General features: G+C 32.9%; 1 protein-coding gene across 1 annotated transcript in view; it reads right to left on the minus strand.

Annotated features, from left to right (window-relative positions):
* The window catches only part of LOC137929374 (anoctamin-1-like), a 50,697-nt gene that overhangs the window by 14,285 nt on the left and 21,482 nt on the right, over positions 1-14,930 (minus strand). Inside the window, exons 4-10 of the mRNA XM_068772285.1 lie at positions 11,281-11,497; positions 9,302-9,367; positions 8,772-8,840; positions 5,256-5,416; positions 3,108-3,276; positions 2,404-2,524; positions 903-1,014 (exon numbers count right to left, since the gene is read on the minus strand). Coding sequence (XP_068628386.1) covers positions 903-1,014; positions 2,404-2,524; positions 3,108-3,276; positions 5,256-5,416; positions 8,772-8,840; positions 9,302-9,367; positions 11,281-11,497 — 915 coding nt within the window. The remainder of the gene's footprint in view (positions 1-902; positions 1,015-2,403; positions 2,525-3,107; positions 3,277-5,255; positions 5,417-8,771; positions 8,841-9,301; positions 9,368-11,280; positions 11,498-14,930) is intronic.

Below are 14,930 nucleotides of genomic sequence, written 5' to 3' on the forward strand. Positions count from 1 at the left end.
GATCAATGTCCACATTTATCTATCTATGCATATTTATGATATATTCAGGTTATTATATATATTAATTATTGTTCAGTCTTGATAATAGTATTATATAAAAGGGGATGTTGACAAAGACTTTTGACACTTTTTTACAATTAAATTTATCTGTTTTTCAAACATTTATTTATTGAACGAACGAACAAACGAACTATCGACGGAATGAATGGAAGGATGAATTAATAAATGAATAAACAAACTTTCTTGTGTTTGCCATAAGTTTTCGTAAATATCTTCACATATTCGAATAACCGACTACATTAATACCTCGCTTTGCGTGGTTTCGTTTTACGTTTTTTCGAATTTGCGTCGCTGCTTATTTAGGACTAATTTACACTGTGCGTTGCGAAATTTTCGAAGTTGCATGCATTGTTTTAAGTACAAATAAATTGTTTTGAAATTTTCTTTACATCCTAAAAGTTGGCAAAACTTTTGTTTATTTATAACGCCATTCTATCAAAACTTGGGGATTACCTTTCTAACTAAAAATCAACGCAGCTTTAATAGTTTTACTTTTTTTGTTTTGATAATTTTAAAGTTCAGTTTCAATTACGTATTGTGTGGTGCTTTTTCAAAAAGAGAAAAAAATAATAAGTATATATATATATATAGATTAATACGTGTTTTACGTTACGTACTGGTTACGAAAAGGTAATTTTTTTTTATTGATAGTCTACTTTATTCAATTTTCTTTTCAAACGCTAGTATTTTCGTGACCCTGGAACCTATCTTCGATCTTTACATGGTTTGCTACAGAAAATCTTAATTCACTTTACATCGTGTTTTTTGAAACGTTACCACGACGAAAAGTGGGGTATTGGTGTACCAAGCTTGGAAATATAACTTATAGTATTAAACAGTACCTAGGCTGGTTGGAGTAGACGGTCGCAGCAGAATATATGACACAAATTAATCCAACAATAGACGCGGGGATCAGCATGTGTGTATAGAAACCCAGCCAGGCGAAGTATAAACCTGTATTAAAAAATAATAATTCCATTAGCAATTAATGTAATTTAAAAACCGAAGATCAATCTCATCATCTTTTAATTGCGCTACAATCACACTGGCATACTATTTATAAACTAGCAAGTTTAAAAATAATATTAACTGTTTTAAATTTCGAAAGAAGAATTCATTGGTGAGCAACGTCCACGTAACTGAGTCCTTTAAATCGGCATCGAGTCACTATCGAGTATTTAACTCTGGTAGATGTGAAACCTTGCAACACAACAACTTTCATTTATTCCCAAAAATAGATATAAAACTTCCTTGACTTCAGATAATTATAAACATAAATTATTTCGTCAAACCTAATTCTATCTCATCTTATAAAAGACACTTAATGAAACACGTCAATAGGCGAGTAAATACACCCCATATATAAATATTAAATACATAACTCAACAATGTTTTAACACTTCTGTTATATGGGAAAAAAAGCCAGTAAAGGTGGCCTACACTAACTCATGACTTCTACCCCTAGTTGCATTTAACACATTGATGACCGTTAATTTTACTCAAAATTTATCTCGTATTACCGGCCAGGTACAGTTTTTACATAAATAACTCTAATAATATAATAAGTAACTCTTTCATTTGAGAATGGTATAAATTGGTCTGCGCAACGACTAAATCAAAAACACCACTGCCAAAAAATAAAGTCGTTAACCTGCTGATAGTTGGAGCGTCACCAAGTTCAATAGTTGCACCAGGAGTATTTAAATACTATGTAAGTTTGGTATTATATCATGTTCGTTCCACTCTTCTTTCAAATCGTCTCCACTATCTGATGCTATATTTCTTTTTGGCCTAATATCAGAGTCGCTATCTTCTGATGCAGTATCATTTTCACAGTTACCACAATTTGATTCATAATCACTTTGACAATCAGATAAATCATCTGCTTATAATTCATTGAAAGATACTTCATTACGTCCCGTTATCATTATTTTATTATTTTTTTATTTATTAAATATATTTTACAAAAAAAAAAATATTTAGCGGCTCTTATAAGAAATGGCTTGTATTATAAAAACCAACAATTGCACCGAATGGTCGCCAAAAGAGATAACAAGTGTGCAAAAAAAAGCTTCACGAGTTTACTCGTGGCCGGTCAGCAACGTTCAGCCTTAAAAACACGAGTTAACTCGTGAACTGTTAACAATGTGTTAATAGCCATCTTCTCCCCATGGTGCTGAACCTTGATTCTCAATAGACCTGGAGAACTTATCATGCTCAGCTTGAATCACATTCAGAGGTAATTTAGACATGAAATGCCTTTACAGCCTCCTTAGGTTTTACCATGAGTTATAAACCGCATCAAGCCTAAGTTAGCAACCGTCACCAAAAAAAACTTCTTACCTATTTTAACTCCGAAGTAATCTTTTACGTAATCCAGCGGTTGATATTTGAGGCACTTCGATACGCTAGCCCACTCCGTATACAGCAAATGACGCATAGATCCAGGTGTTTTTAAATCACCCTGTAACAGTTTTCATTTATGAAATATATGACATTTAATGTTTTTATATACCTATACAACATTCTATAATTATAATAAAACGCAAATAAGTCGCCTATACAAATATAAATTATATACAATTACTCCGGCGATTAATATTGCACATCGATCTTTGTAAAGAGCCAATCGGCTAATTTCGACTTCGTAGATCGTATCTCTGTCTCACGACAATATACCAATTTTTCTAAAGTGGTGCCTTTAGGTTATATACCACAGCCACCACTTATAGAATTGGAGTATTTTATACAAAGAATAAAAATAATTATCAAAAGAAGCAAATGCTACCTGTTTTAACAGCTCCTAATAGATACCGGATTGTTTGTATTTCGTGCGACAGAGATAACGCTCTACGAAGCCGAAATTAGCCGATTGTCTCTTTCGAAAGGTCGATGTGCAATATTTATCAGAACATTGTATTTCCAGGAGAATCCCAAAAATTGTAACGTAAAGACGAGAACAAATAAATAAATAGAAATGGTCGACACAAATAATTTCCGCATGATTGCATAGGAAACAATTTTAAAGGAATTTAAAAAAAACTTACATCGTGAAGTGGATAAGCAGCGCTATATGTGTTGTACGATATAAGCCGAGCGATCCCGAAGGCAAAGTCATCGCTACTTTGATCAGAAAACCGATTGCGGTCCAATATAAACTGCACTATTCGTGATCGAATTGATGGTGTCCAGAAACATTCCGCGGTCGTGTCAAACCTGAGAATATAATAAAATTCTATACTATTTTATTCAAGCAGACATAAACACGCATTTTATTTTATATTTATATATATATATATATATATATATATATATATATATATATATATATATATATATATATATATATATATATATATATATATATATATATATATAAAGTTCAGTGTTAACAGTCTATTAGTGTGCTACCACCGCCAGTGCCAGTCATAAGTTCAACAGCTGTTCATTTTAAATGAAACTTAACTTTGTTTGATGAAACAATCTTATCATATAATTATTTTAAGAAGTCTAATAAACAAAACAAAAGGTAAATATGATCTTTTTATAATGCAAGATTTTTTAAATTATAATGAAGCTTGGGAATAAATAGGTCTAATGTATTATTTATTTATTTAATATTCTTTATTGTACACGTTAAGAAACATTTAATAAGTTTTACAATAATATACAAAAAGTACAATGGGCGGTCTTATCACACAAGGCAATCTCTTACAGACAACCATAGTTTGGAAAAGGCAAAAGTACTAATAAAGGTTAGTTTACGTGTACAAAAAATACATATTCACATACAAATGAACATAAACATACATAGACATGCATACTTAAACATACATACGTATATAACATATATACTTTATTAATGCTAGTAAATGTGATAAAGAAAACTTCTTATCGTGTTTTGAGCTCATCTCAGATCGAGACTCGTTTGGAATGTATGATAACATAAAAAATGAAACAGGAGATAAATTCCTTTCATCCTTAGGGAACCTAAACACGATCTTCCGAATAATACGATACAATAGATCAAAACCAAATTAAACAGCTTCACTGACTAATCACGCCATTCCGTTATACCACCCACATACCAGGTAGTATTTCCTCTATTAAAAATAGCAGCTTCGAGTTTCTTTCGCCACTTCTTGTATGTGGTAGTTTAAAAATGTTCTCCCAATAATAACAACCGATATCGAAATTTTCACGGTCTCGAACGGATTGCCAAACATATTTCAAATGAAACCTAAATCCGAGCCTCCTCCAGGGCGGCCACCTTTTAAGGGCATTCTTCTTTTCAGCCCAAAACTGCAAATGCAAAGGCTTCTCTCAAAGATACTTTTGGAGACATATACCACGCCCAACTTGGCAGGCGGGTTAGCAATCGCAGTGTAGTTTAGTTAATTCCATATAATTATCCATCTCTTAATTCATTTCTTTTTGTTCTTCTGTTTCTTTCTGAGGCAAGTGCGATCGAACCAATACTGATCGAAGTCAGTTAGATGTTTTTATTTATTATTGTATTATATTTATAATATGTATTAAACATTATTTATTATAAGTATTTATGTTATATACGTATGTATGTTTATGTTCGTTTGTTTGTAAATATGTATTTTTTGTACACGTAAACTACCCATTATTAGTACTTTTACCTTATCCATACTATGGTTGTCTGTAAGAGATTGCCTTGTGTGATAAGACCGCCCATTGTACTTTTTTATATATTATTGTAAAACTTATTAAATGTATCTTAACGTGTACAATAAAGAATATTAAATAAATAAATAAATAATGTACCGTCTGAATTGTGTAAAACTATCCCAGGAATCTAATCCACGACCTACTATTGCAAATTTCAGTCCTCTACCGCTGGGATATCACTGCACAATGCTCAAAACAGCTTACATGTTACAGTTACAGTTTTACCAATATTCAATTTCAGCAAGAGAACCAGAGTCTAATTTTCAAAGTCTAATTTTGATCTTAAACCTTTACTATGTAAACAAAATCTATAACAAGGAGACTGTAGGCCCGAATTTGTTAGACGAAATGGCTACAAGAAATATTTTCTATTCGCTAACTGGCTTCCAGGTCGGAAAATCTCTATTTTACTTTATGAGAGGAGTTCATGGGAGACTCCAGAAGACTTATTACTCGATTTAATTGGTCCTTCGAGTCGGATAAAACAGAATACTTACAAATATTCTTTGTCCTTGGAATATATTGCGGTCAGGCGATGCTTCCTCTCAGGGAACATCTCCGGGTCCACTCTTATCTTAGACATGATGCGATCCCAGCATCCCTCTATTCGATCTAAAAGGCTATTCGTTTTCTCTTGAACATCTTTTAACGCTGAGAACTGTGAAAGGCAAATTTATATCAATACAATAATAGATAAAGATATACCAAAGAAAAGATTTGATGAAGTAAGCTATTGGCGAAATTCTTTAATTCTTTAACATGTTACTAGATGTTATCACGAAAAGTTTAATACGTAACAAAGAAGTTTATAAATGATTTACCCAAGTGTACAGATTAATAAATTAATAACAATTTATAAAAAAAAATATTTGAACATTTTCGTCATATCAATTTTTAAAATTAAAACGATTATGACAATTGTTAATTAAGAAACTAAAGATTTCCCAGTTCCAATTGTTTACGTGACTTAAAAAATCACTTTATAACGTTTTAGTTACGCAACACGCAACACAAAAATTTATTTTCGTCGTCAAACCCTTCATTCTTAAGTATATATTAGGTACACTCAAATATATCTCAATACTAATTTTAAGTGTATACACCCTGATATATTTCAAATAGCGTCGTTGCAAATTACATAAGAAAATAATTTAATCAGTAACCCGACAATCAGATGCATACTTATTTATGAATAGATATTATTGTAACTAATTTAATGTATTGCTAAATAGTTATAACTCTGAAATCAATGGAGAGAGCTTGGCTAGTGGCATAGCAGCGAGACTAGAAATGTGTATATCCGTAGAAGAACCCATATATAGTTTTAGGAATTGCTCGTCTAAAGGGCTGTGCGCGGGGCCTTTTGCTGGTGCGGTAAGTCTATAGATAAAGGCAGCAAAAAACCTTATGGAGATGCCTGTGCCCTTTGGACGTCTACGATCTGAGATGAGATTAACAAAAGGAATCATTTTCGCAACATGCGCATGAGTGGGTTCATTTTGTAGCTGTCCATCTTACTCATTTATTCGAATTTTTTGAAACAAAACTGCTTTTCAAACTCCAAATCCTCAACTGTATGTAATTATGTATTCGAATATTTGTTCTCTGATTAAATCCACTTATAAACGTATAAAGTTTATCCGTACAATCGTTGTTTATAAGACTTATATATACGTCTTGCAAAAGTAAAATGCGTAATCGAGATGTAAATAGAAATTTGAAGCGATGATATGACAGCGTCGATACACGCGCAACCCGCTACGAAGCAACGAAAACCAGAAAGTCTTATCACGATTTAATTTAAACCATATTCCAATGACATAAGATTAAAATTTATATAACACAACTGAGTTAAAATTATCGAAATTGTTTTAGGAAGACCAGACAGTTATGTCGCTTTCTTAAATTAAATTCATACAACTACATTTTTAACTAGTTTTTATTTCTAATCAACAACATATTCACCTTCGTTATCAACAACCTTTTGCCAACTAATATACAAATTTTCGATAGAAATCAATCGGTTTTTCTGTAAAATATGTCGACAGAAACGACATTACTTTCCGGTCCCCCTAATACACTGCTTTCATAAACTATGTATATAACTTTATTGTATCAACTTTCCAGTAATCGTTGTCCGTCTACATATTAGCAATCGCCACAACCACTTCTAAATACAATGCATATAAAATTGTTAATTTATAACTAAACAAAAAGTACAACTGGGTCAGCATATTTAAATTTATATCTCGTTATATAATGTTATTATGTACCATTAACTTCAAGCTGTTTAGTATAAATACGATGCCAAAAGCAAATACGTGTATCACTCTAGACTCTTAAAATAATGTTTAATAAGCAACTAATCACTGTTTCTTTCATTTAACCCTTAAATGCATAATGATGAAAAACTGCAACCATTTAAACGTAAAATGAATACTACACTTAAAAGTAAATTCATATTTTTGTATATCTGCAACATATGCATAAAAAATGTTACATTTTTTTTCTATTTTTCCCTGCTTTGTAGTGTATTTATAAGCAAGATACATATTTTTAAAGGTATAAATAAAAGTCATGCATTTAAGGGTTAAAAGTCATTTACAAAGCAAACCCTACCATTAACATATAACATAAAGGACCACCTAAAAAGTAAACTAAAAAAATAGGAACAGGACATTCTTCTCCTCATCAGCAGATGGACGACCGCTGTAAGGCATATACTTCCCTAAGACATCGCCACGATGACCGGTTAAGGCTGCCCGCCTTTCGACCCCCAACAGCCTTCGGTTTCAAAAGCGATGTGGAACAGGACATTATGCACTTTATATATATATGTGTATATATATAAAGTGCATAATGTCGTCATTTATATATATATATATATATATATATATAGTCTACGCCTAAGATAAGCGTCTCTAGCTAGACTCATACCCTCTATCTGCTATCTTGCATCAGTTAGGCGTAGAAGAAAATAGTATATTAACATTAAGAGACGCGATTATTTTATTTGATTTATTAAAACAGTCATTTAATAAAATATTCTACACTAAACATTTGACTACGTGAAATGAATACCTATTTTTACCAAAAATACTCAGCATAAATGATGTCACCAAGTAACAACTAAAATCTATACTAGATAAATAGCAGGAACAAAGTACGACTTTTTTTACTTATCTGTATGTGTGTGTATTTATACATACATGTGTACGTTTGTATAAGTTTATTAGTGTGTATGCGTGTGTTATATAGCGCTGTAATAAAGGTAATGGCATACGATCATGCGCAAGCTCGGAAATTCGTCAAGGCCAGTTCGCTAAAATTCACATGCACGTACTACACTACATCGATATTACCGCCACGTTGATTTAAATTTCACAACACTAATATATCGATAATTTCCATCACCATATAAAATACTAAAATAAAATTATGATACTTATGTTTAGCAAATATTAAATTTAAGTGAAAAAAAAACAATGGGCACAGATTTAAAATAGGGCAAAACATAAACCGGATCAACTGTAAAAAAAAATATAACGTATTTTTTAATTACTACATTCTTGTAATTGTAATTAAATAAATCACGTTCAAAAATATCAAGATCGAATCACGAATGAATCTGCATGAAAGAAAATTTAGTGAGCAGGCTACATAGCGCGCAGAACTGTCCACTAAAGCCTTATAGGATGCCAGAACATCCGTCCCATAATGAGGACAGATGACCTTGTTAGTTATGAAAAAAATCTTAAGGGAAAGCCTATATCCCGCAGAGAATGTCCTATAGAAATGACGATATATAATACACATAGATGTTAGTAGAATATATAATAAATACACATTTATATAAATTATAGTTAATGAAAGATTTTTTTTGTTAAAAATGTTTACAACCCCTGCCAACCAATAGGTTATGTCACACGAAATGCACAGCTATACTGTTACTAGAAGCGCCATGTTATTTCATAAAGCGTGCGGGCGCAGTCGCGGAAACGACATCTGCATACCTTTGACATATACATGGCGGCATTCAGTATTGCATTCGTCCTCCCACTTTTTCTTAGCTTACTGCAGGCCTATGGACGTACATAGAATTTAAAAATAATCTTATTGTGAGCCTTGCACAAATTGCGTGCGATCATGTGCTGGCAATCCCATTTAAATCAGTGCAAAATAAATATCAGTCATATTTAAAAAAAAAAGTGCTATTGTAAGTGCACATCAAACATCATCTAACAAATACTCTTTGATTTTGTTAGTGACATTATACATTTTTATATAGACTCTTCCAGATTATTTATGTTCATGGATTTTTAAAAAATATTACAAAAATTAATATAATAAACTTAATTTTTGAAGCGAGTAAAATCAAGACATCAATTAATTGCGCATCAATTGACTACAGATTAAATAAAAATCTATTGTTAAATTGTAATGAGGGAACTAAAGGCTTAACCCACAGATAATAAAGCGTCGTCTTGCAAACTCCACATTAGGACATCGACACACTTGTGAATTCAGTCAGTGTAATACATACCTTCATGGGCATTCTTAGTTTCAGGATTTCACTGTAGTCCTTCAATACAGTCAACGGTGTGTGAATCTAAAAGAAAAAGTTTAATTGTTAAAGTATTTTTAAGTGATTTGTGGTTATAAAAGCCCAAACGGATATTATGGACGACTGAGAGACAGCTTAAGGCGAAGTCCAATCGGGAGGGCCCTTGAACTTAGTCACATCCTAGAGAATCAGGTGAACTTGAAGTATGTAGCGGCCTTAATCGAGGCCTTCCAGAGAGCCTTCGAGCCTCGCTACCTAAATAATGTTATACTAAGTGCCGTCTGCTTCCTGCCATTTCTTACTTGCGGAAACTACAAGTACTACTTCTGCATCAGTGTGGCTTACACCATGCCAAAGAAATCGACAGTCAACTGTTTTGCGGTTTAAATTAAGTGTTTCTCTTCAACAGGTAACCATCTAAACCAGGGGTGAGCAACATGCGGCCCGTCAAACACGTTTGTACGACCCACCAAGCATTTCTATATAAACTGAATTTATTTCATTGACTTTCTCCCAGCAATATAATGTTGTACTATTAATAAGTTTCCGGAGACTATCAATTGCGATTGATACACAAAATAATACTGATTATAAAATGAACTCTTTTTTTCGAGTCCTGAGATATTTCCGCTTTAGACGAAAAATAATGTCAGATAAAATTATTCCAAAACGATCACCAATCAAGACCGAGAAACCTCATCAATTCCGGCTAATATTTATCAGATTGTAGCCAAATTTCTGATTAAAAATTTCAAGCAATTTTGTTTTTCCTTTCTTTTCTTGCTTGTTTTTATTTTGCATTAAATTTATGTACTAATCCCTTTTCTTAATATTTATTCTTAAAATTTTGTAAATCATTAATTAATTTTCTTCATGTGCATTTCGCTAAAGAATTTAAAAATTTAAGTTGGCCCGTTGATAAAAAAAGGTTGCTCACCCCTGATCTAAATGGATCCTGCCATTGACGTGTTCCGGTCAAAGACCACGTAGGTAATGAAATTACGAGGTCATTGACACGTACCAGCTTAAATTTACACTTCATCAAACAATACTGTATTTCAAAATCTTAATTTTATAAGCTACGAGTAGGTCTATAAGCAGACAAAACGGTTTATTGTAATATACTTAATGTAATTTCTAAATGACTTGCAGTTGTCCAACAATTCTCGCGCATTCTCCACAGCTAGACAGTATAACTTAAGACATAATTTATTTGCTAATTACATGAAAATTTAACGGTTGTGTAAATAAAACCCTGTAAAATTTTGGGTGTCATATCACGTGTGTTGTGAAAACAATCAAAATTGGTTATACTAACATTCACTAAGTTTTTTAGTGTTCGTGTACAAACGCAAAAGAAGTCAAAGTTATTACTACCGTACTATATTCATTAAATTAACAAAGAATTCTTAGTATTTACTAGAGGGACCAGGAAGTAATGTCATTTCTGTCGACATATTTTACAGAAAAGCCGATGGATTTTTACCGCACCGGCATTGAAAATTTTTATACTAGATAGCGAAAGGTTGTTGATAACGAAGGTGCATATATTGTTCATTAGAAATAAAAACTTGTTAAAAAAGTAGTCATATTAATTTTCATGTCCCTCTAAAATATATTCCGAGAAAGAATCTATTAATTCGTGGTTGGAATTGAGCTGCAACGCAACTATCCATAATTAGATCTAATCTTCAAATATTTTATCCAGTTTTGAGAATATGACAGAAATTTAGCTGCAGAGGTATCCACCGGAATCGGTTAGATTGAATGCGGTCTATGTGGTAAAGTCTTAAGAATTGTAAATCACCCGTTTTTGTCACGCCAACATAGACCCCTGTGGAATCTCCTGTTGACATTTAAGTGTACACCTGAACCACTTTGGGAACTAAGGTTCTAAAGCTAAAGACCTCTGGACAATGAAATTTGTTCAGTGTTATATTATACAGAAGCGTAAATACCTTCACAAAATGTAGCCCGTGCAAGTCGTCCGGCGCCTCCATCTCCAGCTGGAGTCCTGAATTCTCTAAATTCCTCTCGAATATTTTTCTTTGTTCATAAGCTTCCGGTGTTGTCGCATCTTCTTTTCCCGCCTCCCAGACCAATACGAAGTCCACGGAACGGATTCCATCGTTAAAGCTCAGTGATGGATTATTAAGTATACCGCCCATTACGATCCTGTTCAATTAATGCGAATATTAGATTCGATACATTTAAACAAAACAAAGTATTTCGATAAGCAAGCACAGGGTAGGAGTACGTCCAAAGGTGGACAGACGAGCTTGTTAACCACTATAGATACATATACACATTATCTAATGTTATTACAATAAACTGTAGTTGCCGAGATACATTAAAATTTCTTGGTTGACGACTATAATCGACGCTCAACTATATGATTTAGTGGCCGACAAGCAACGTACAATACCCGGCGATAAACATTACACATCGACCTTTGGAAAGAAATAATTGGCTAATTTCAGCTTCGTAGAGCGATATATCTGTCGCACGAAATACGACTGACAAAACATCATATAGATAGTGTGGGACAGAGATAACACTCTACGAAGCCGAAATTAGCCGATTGTCTCCTTCCAAAGGTCGATGTGCAATATTTTTCGCCGGGTACTGTACCGAAGTGGTTAAGATCGTCGGGAGCCGCATAATGCAAGTAGCTTCCAACCGGTCTTATTGGAAATCTATGGTGGAGGCCTATGGCCAGCGCTGAGCTTACTACGTCTAAAATGACGATGATACGAAGACAAAAATGTCAAAGGCTTGTATTCTACCGACTCTTGACAAATTTAAACACCCATACACACATAATACAACTCTTTGAATATGCACATTGATGAATAAATACTTTGTAACAGCTTTAACTTCATACATTTCCACATTGCTCTTCTTTCGTAACCCCACTTTTAAGAACCAACTACATGAAATTCAAACGCCCGCTGTAGATTAATGGTTACTTCATGCAAATTATAAAATTTCTCAATTCTTTTCATTGTTTAGTAAAAAACAACCAAGACATCGCATAAGATTAACAACACATCAACAATCAACAAAAGCTATACTGAATGTAGCGATAACTGAAAACAGCCTCAACAAAAGAATATATTATAGCATATAGCTTTCTTTAAAATTCTATTAGGCGGACCGAAAAGTAATGTCGCTTTCTTAAGTTAAATTCATAAGACTACGTTTTCAACAAGGTTTTATTTCTTATCAACAATATACCTACCTTTGTCATCAACAACCTTTTGCTATCTAGTATATAAATTTTTATTGCCGGAACGGTAAACATTAATTGGTTTTTCATTAAAATATGTCGACAGAAACGATATTACATTTCGATCCCCCTAATATATATATTTAGCACTCGTTATGTTGAGCGGTAATAGAAACAAATTCTACGTAGATAGATTAATAAACTCTTGTTCCAGATATTGTGTAAATTTGTATGAAAACGTTGCAATAGTTGTGTACAACGTAGTGTCTAAATTCAAATAAAATCCTTGAAAAATCTATTTCAATTAAGTTGCCCGATTGCGAATCCTCCTAGAGTCTTTGTCCTTGATTCTGAGCGATGCGACCTCCTCTCATTATAGTAAGGTAACTCGGAGTTTCAGCCTAGACGCCGACTGAAAGGCAAAGATATCTGTACACCATAATCGCCATGCTTTGGTAGGCGAGTTTGCTATATCAGTGAGGTATAATGATACGCAGAGTACGCTTGGGATGTATATCAGAACTAATTATAATAGAAATAAATTAAATATGTAAATATTAATACTGAAAATAAGTGATATATAACTATAAGATGTAAAATTAACTAAAAAAGCTGTGATATATAAAAACTGTATAAATAAACTAAACTGCAGTAATCGAGCATGGATAAGAGGATATTGGAGCGGAAGAGAAAAATTGATTTAATTATGAAATGAAGAACAGAATCATAAATATTGTGAAGAATGGAAGAAGAGAAAAATAATAAAAAGGATGTAACAAATTTAATAAAGAATGTAATTCCCTGTTCCCAAAAAAATAGGTTGTCGAGCGAGTGGTCCCCAGTAGCATGGTCCACAAAAAAAATACGTTTGGGAACTTGTTTATGATCAGTGTCAATCCTACTTAAGTAAGAAAAGGAGCAATATTTAGCCACTTCCGCACATGCATTGGTAGTCGTGCAACAAAGTGCACCGCCCGCCAGCCCGCTGATAAATGCGTATGCAGCAAACAATGCGAATTACACAACTGCCACCGTTAATTCACTCAACACGTGTTTCACCCCTCCACGGGACATCTTCAGGAGTTATGTTACACCGAGTGGCTAAATATTGGTCTTTTCTTACTTAGGATGGACTTTCGCAAGGTAACGCCTGATTCCATTAAATATTAAATCCTACATAGTTAATGCACAAAATGTGAATAGTATAATATTGTATCCCGTAAAACGAACCCGCAACCTACGATTGCAAGACTCATTCCTTTATATAAAAATAATTTTTTCCTTTCCATTTCTATAAAAATAATAAAGCCGGTAAACTTCAGTCGTTCTAAAATCTAAAGCCAATGCAATCTTTGAAATATCGACAAAATTAATAAAGTACTTTTCCAACCTTATCTTGGTAAGTGAATGAAATAAAAGATTCTAGTGGGTATCAATATCTAATATATAATATTCTCGTGTCACGGTGTGCGTGATTGAACTCCTACGAAACGGCTCGACCGATTTTCGTGAATCTTAACGTGCATATCGGCCAGGGTGGAGAATCGGACAACATCTATTTTTCATCCTCCTAAATGTTAAGTGTGGTCCACCCCTAAATTTTTTTTTATTTTTTAGACAAAATTTTTGTGTTTTTTTTTATGATACAGCATACAAAAATACATACAAGCCTAAATTTTCACCCCTCTACGATCAACCCTTATTTTTTATTTGTTAATTAAAAACTTTAATTTTTTTGCAAAACAACGTTTGCGGGATCAGCTAGTCAACATATAAAAATGAGTCAATGGTGGTGCACTTTGTTGTACGACTACCACTGCATGAGCAGAAGTGGCTAAATATTGGTCCTTTTCTAATATAAAAATGTTTACCTTTATAAGGTAAAAATCATTTACCTTTTACTTTATGGAAGGTTATTATTAAAAAAAAATTATAGTGCCTCTTGCATTTCCAATTCCAATAAATAAATTGCAAGGACAATCGTTAAGTGTTTGCGGCATCAATCTTGAAAATCAATGGTGATTTATATGACGTCTGTTCACGGCTCGAGAAATAGAACTAACATACGATAAACACTATGTTTTTGTAATTATTTTTTAATTATTAAAGTATTAACTGATTGCTCATAGCACACATAGGATAATAGATAATGTTTGTTAGGTTAGCTAGTTGTAAATAAATCTAAAGAAAATTACACACCTGATTATTTTTCTTGAAATATAAGTCAATGCTCGGCAACCGATGTGCCATATCGGACACAAGGAAGCTGAGGTAAAAAATAATAAATTTTAATTTTAAAAATTTTTTATAATATTTTGTATTTGAGACACATTGAGGCGTCATGTTCACTGGTCTCTCGAATTTAGCTTTCGGTGCTTC

The sequence above is a fragment of the Battus philenor genome, unplaced genomic scaffold (genome assembly GCF_028537555.1).
Source record: "Battus philenor isolate CCGP_79_NKW_IND1 unplaced genomic scaffold, ilBatPhil1.0.hap1 SCAF_5, whole genome shotgun sequence".
Classification (NCBI taxonomy): domain Eukaryota; kingdom Metazoa; phylum Arthropoda; class Insecta; order Lepidoptera; family Papilionidae; genus Battus; species Battus philenor.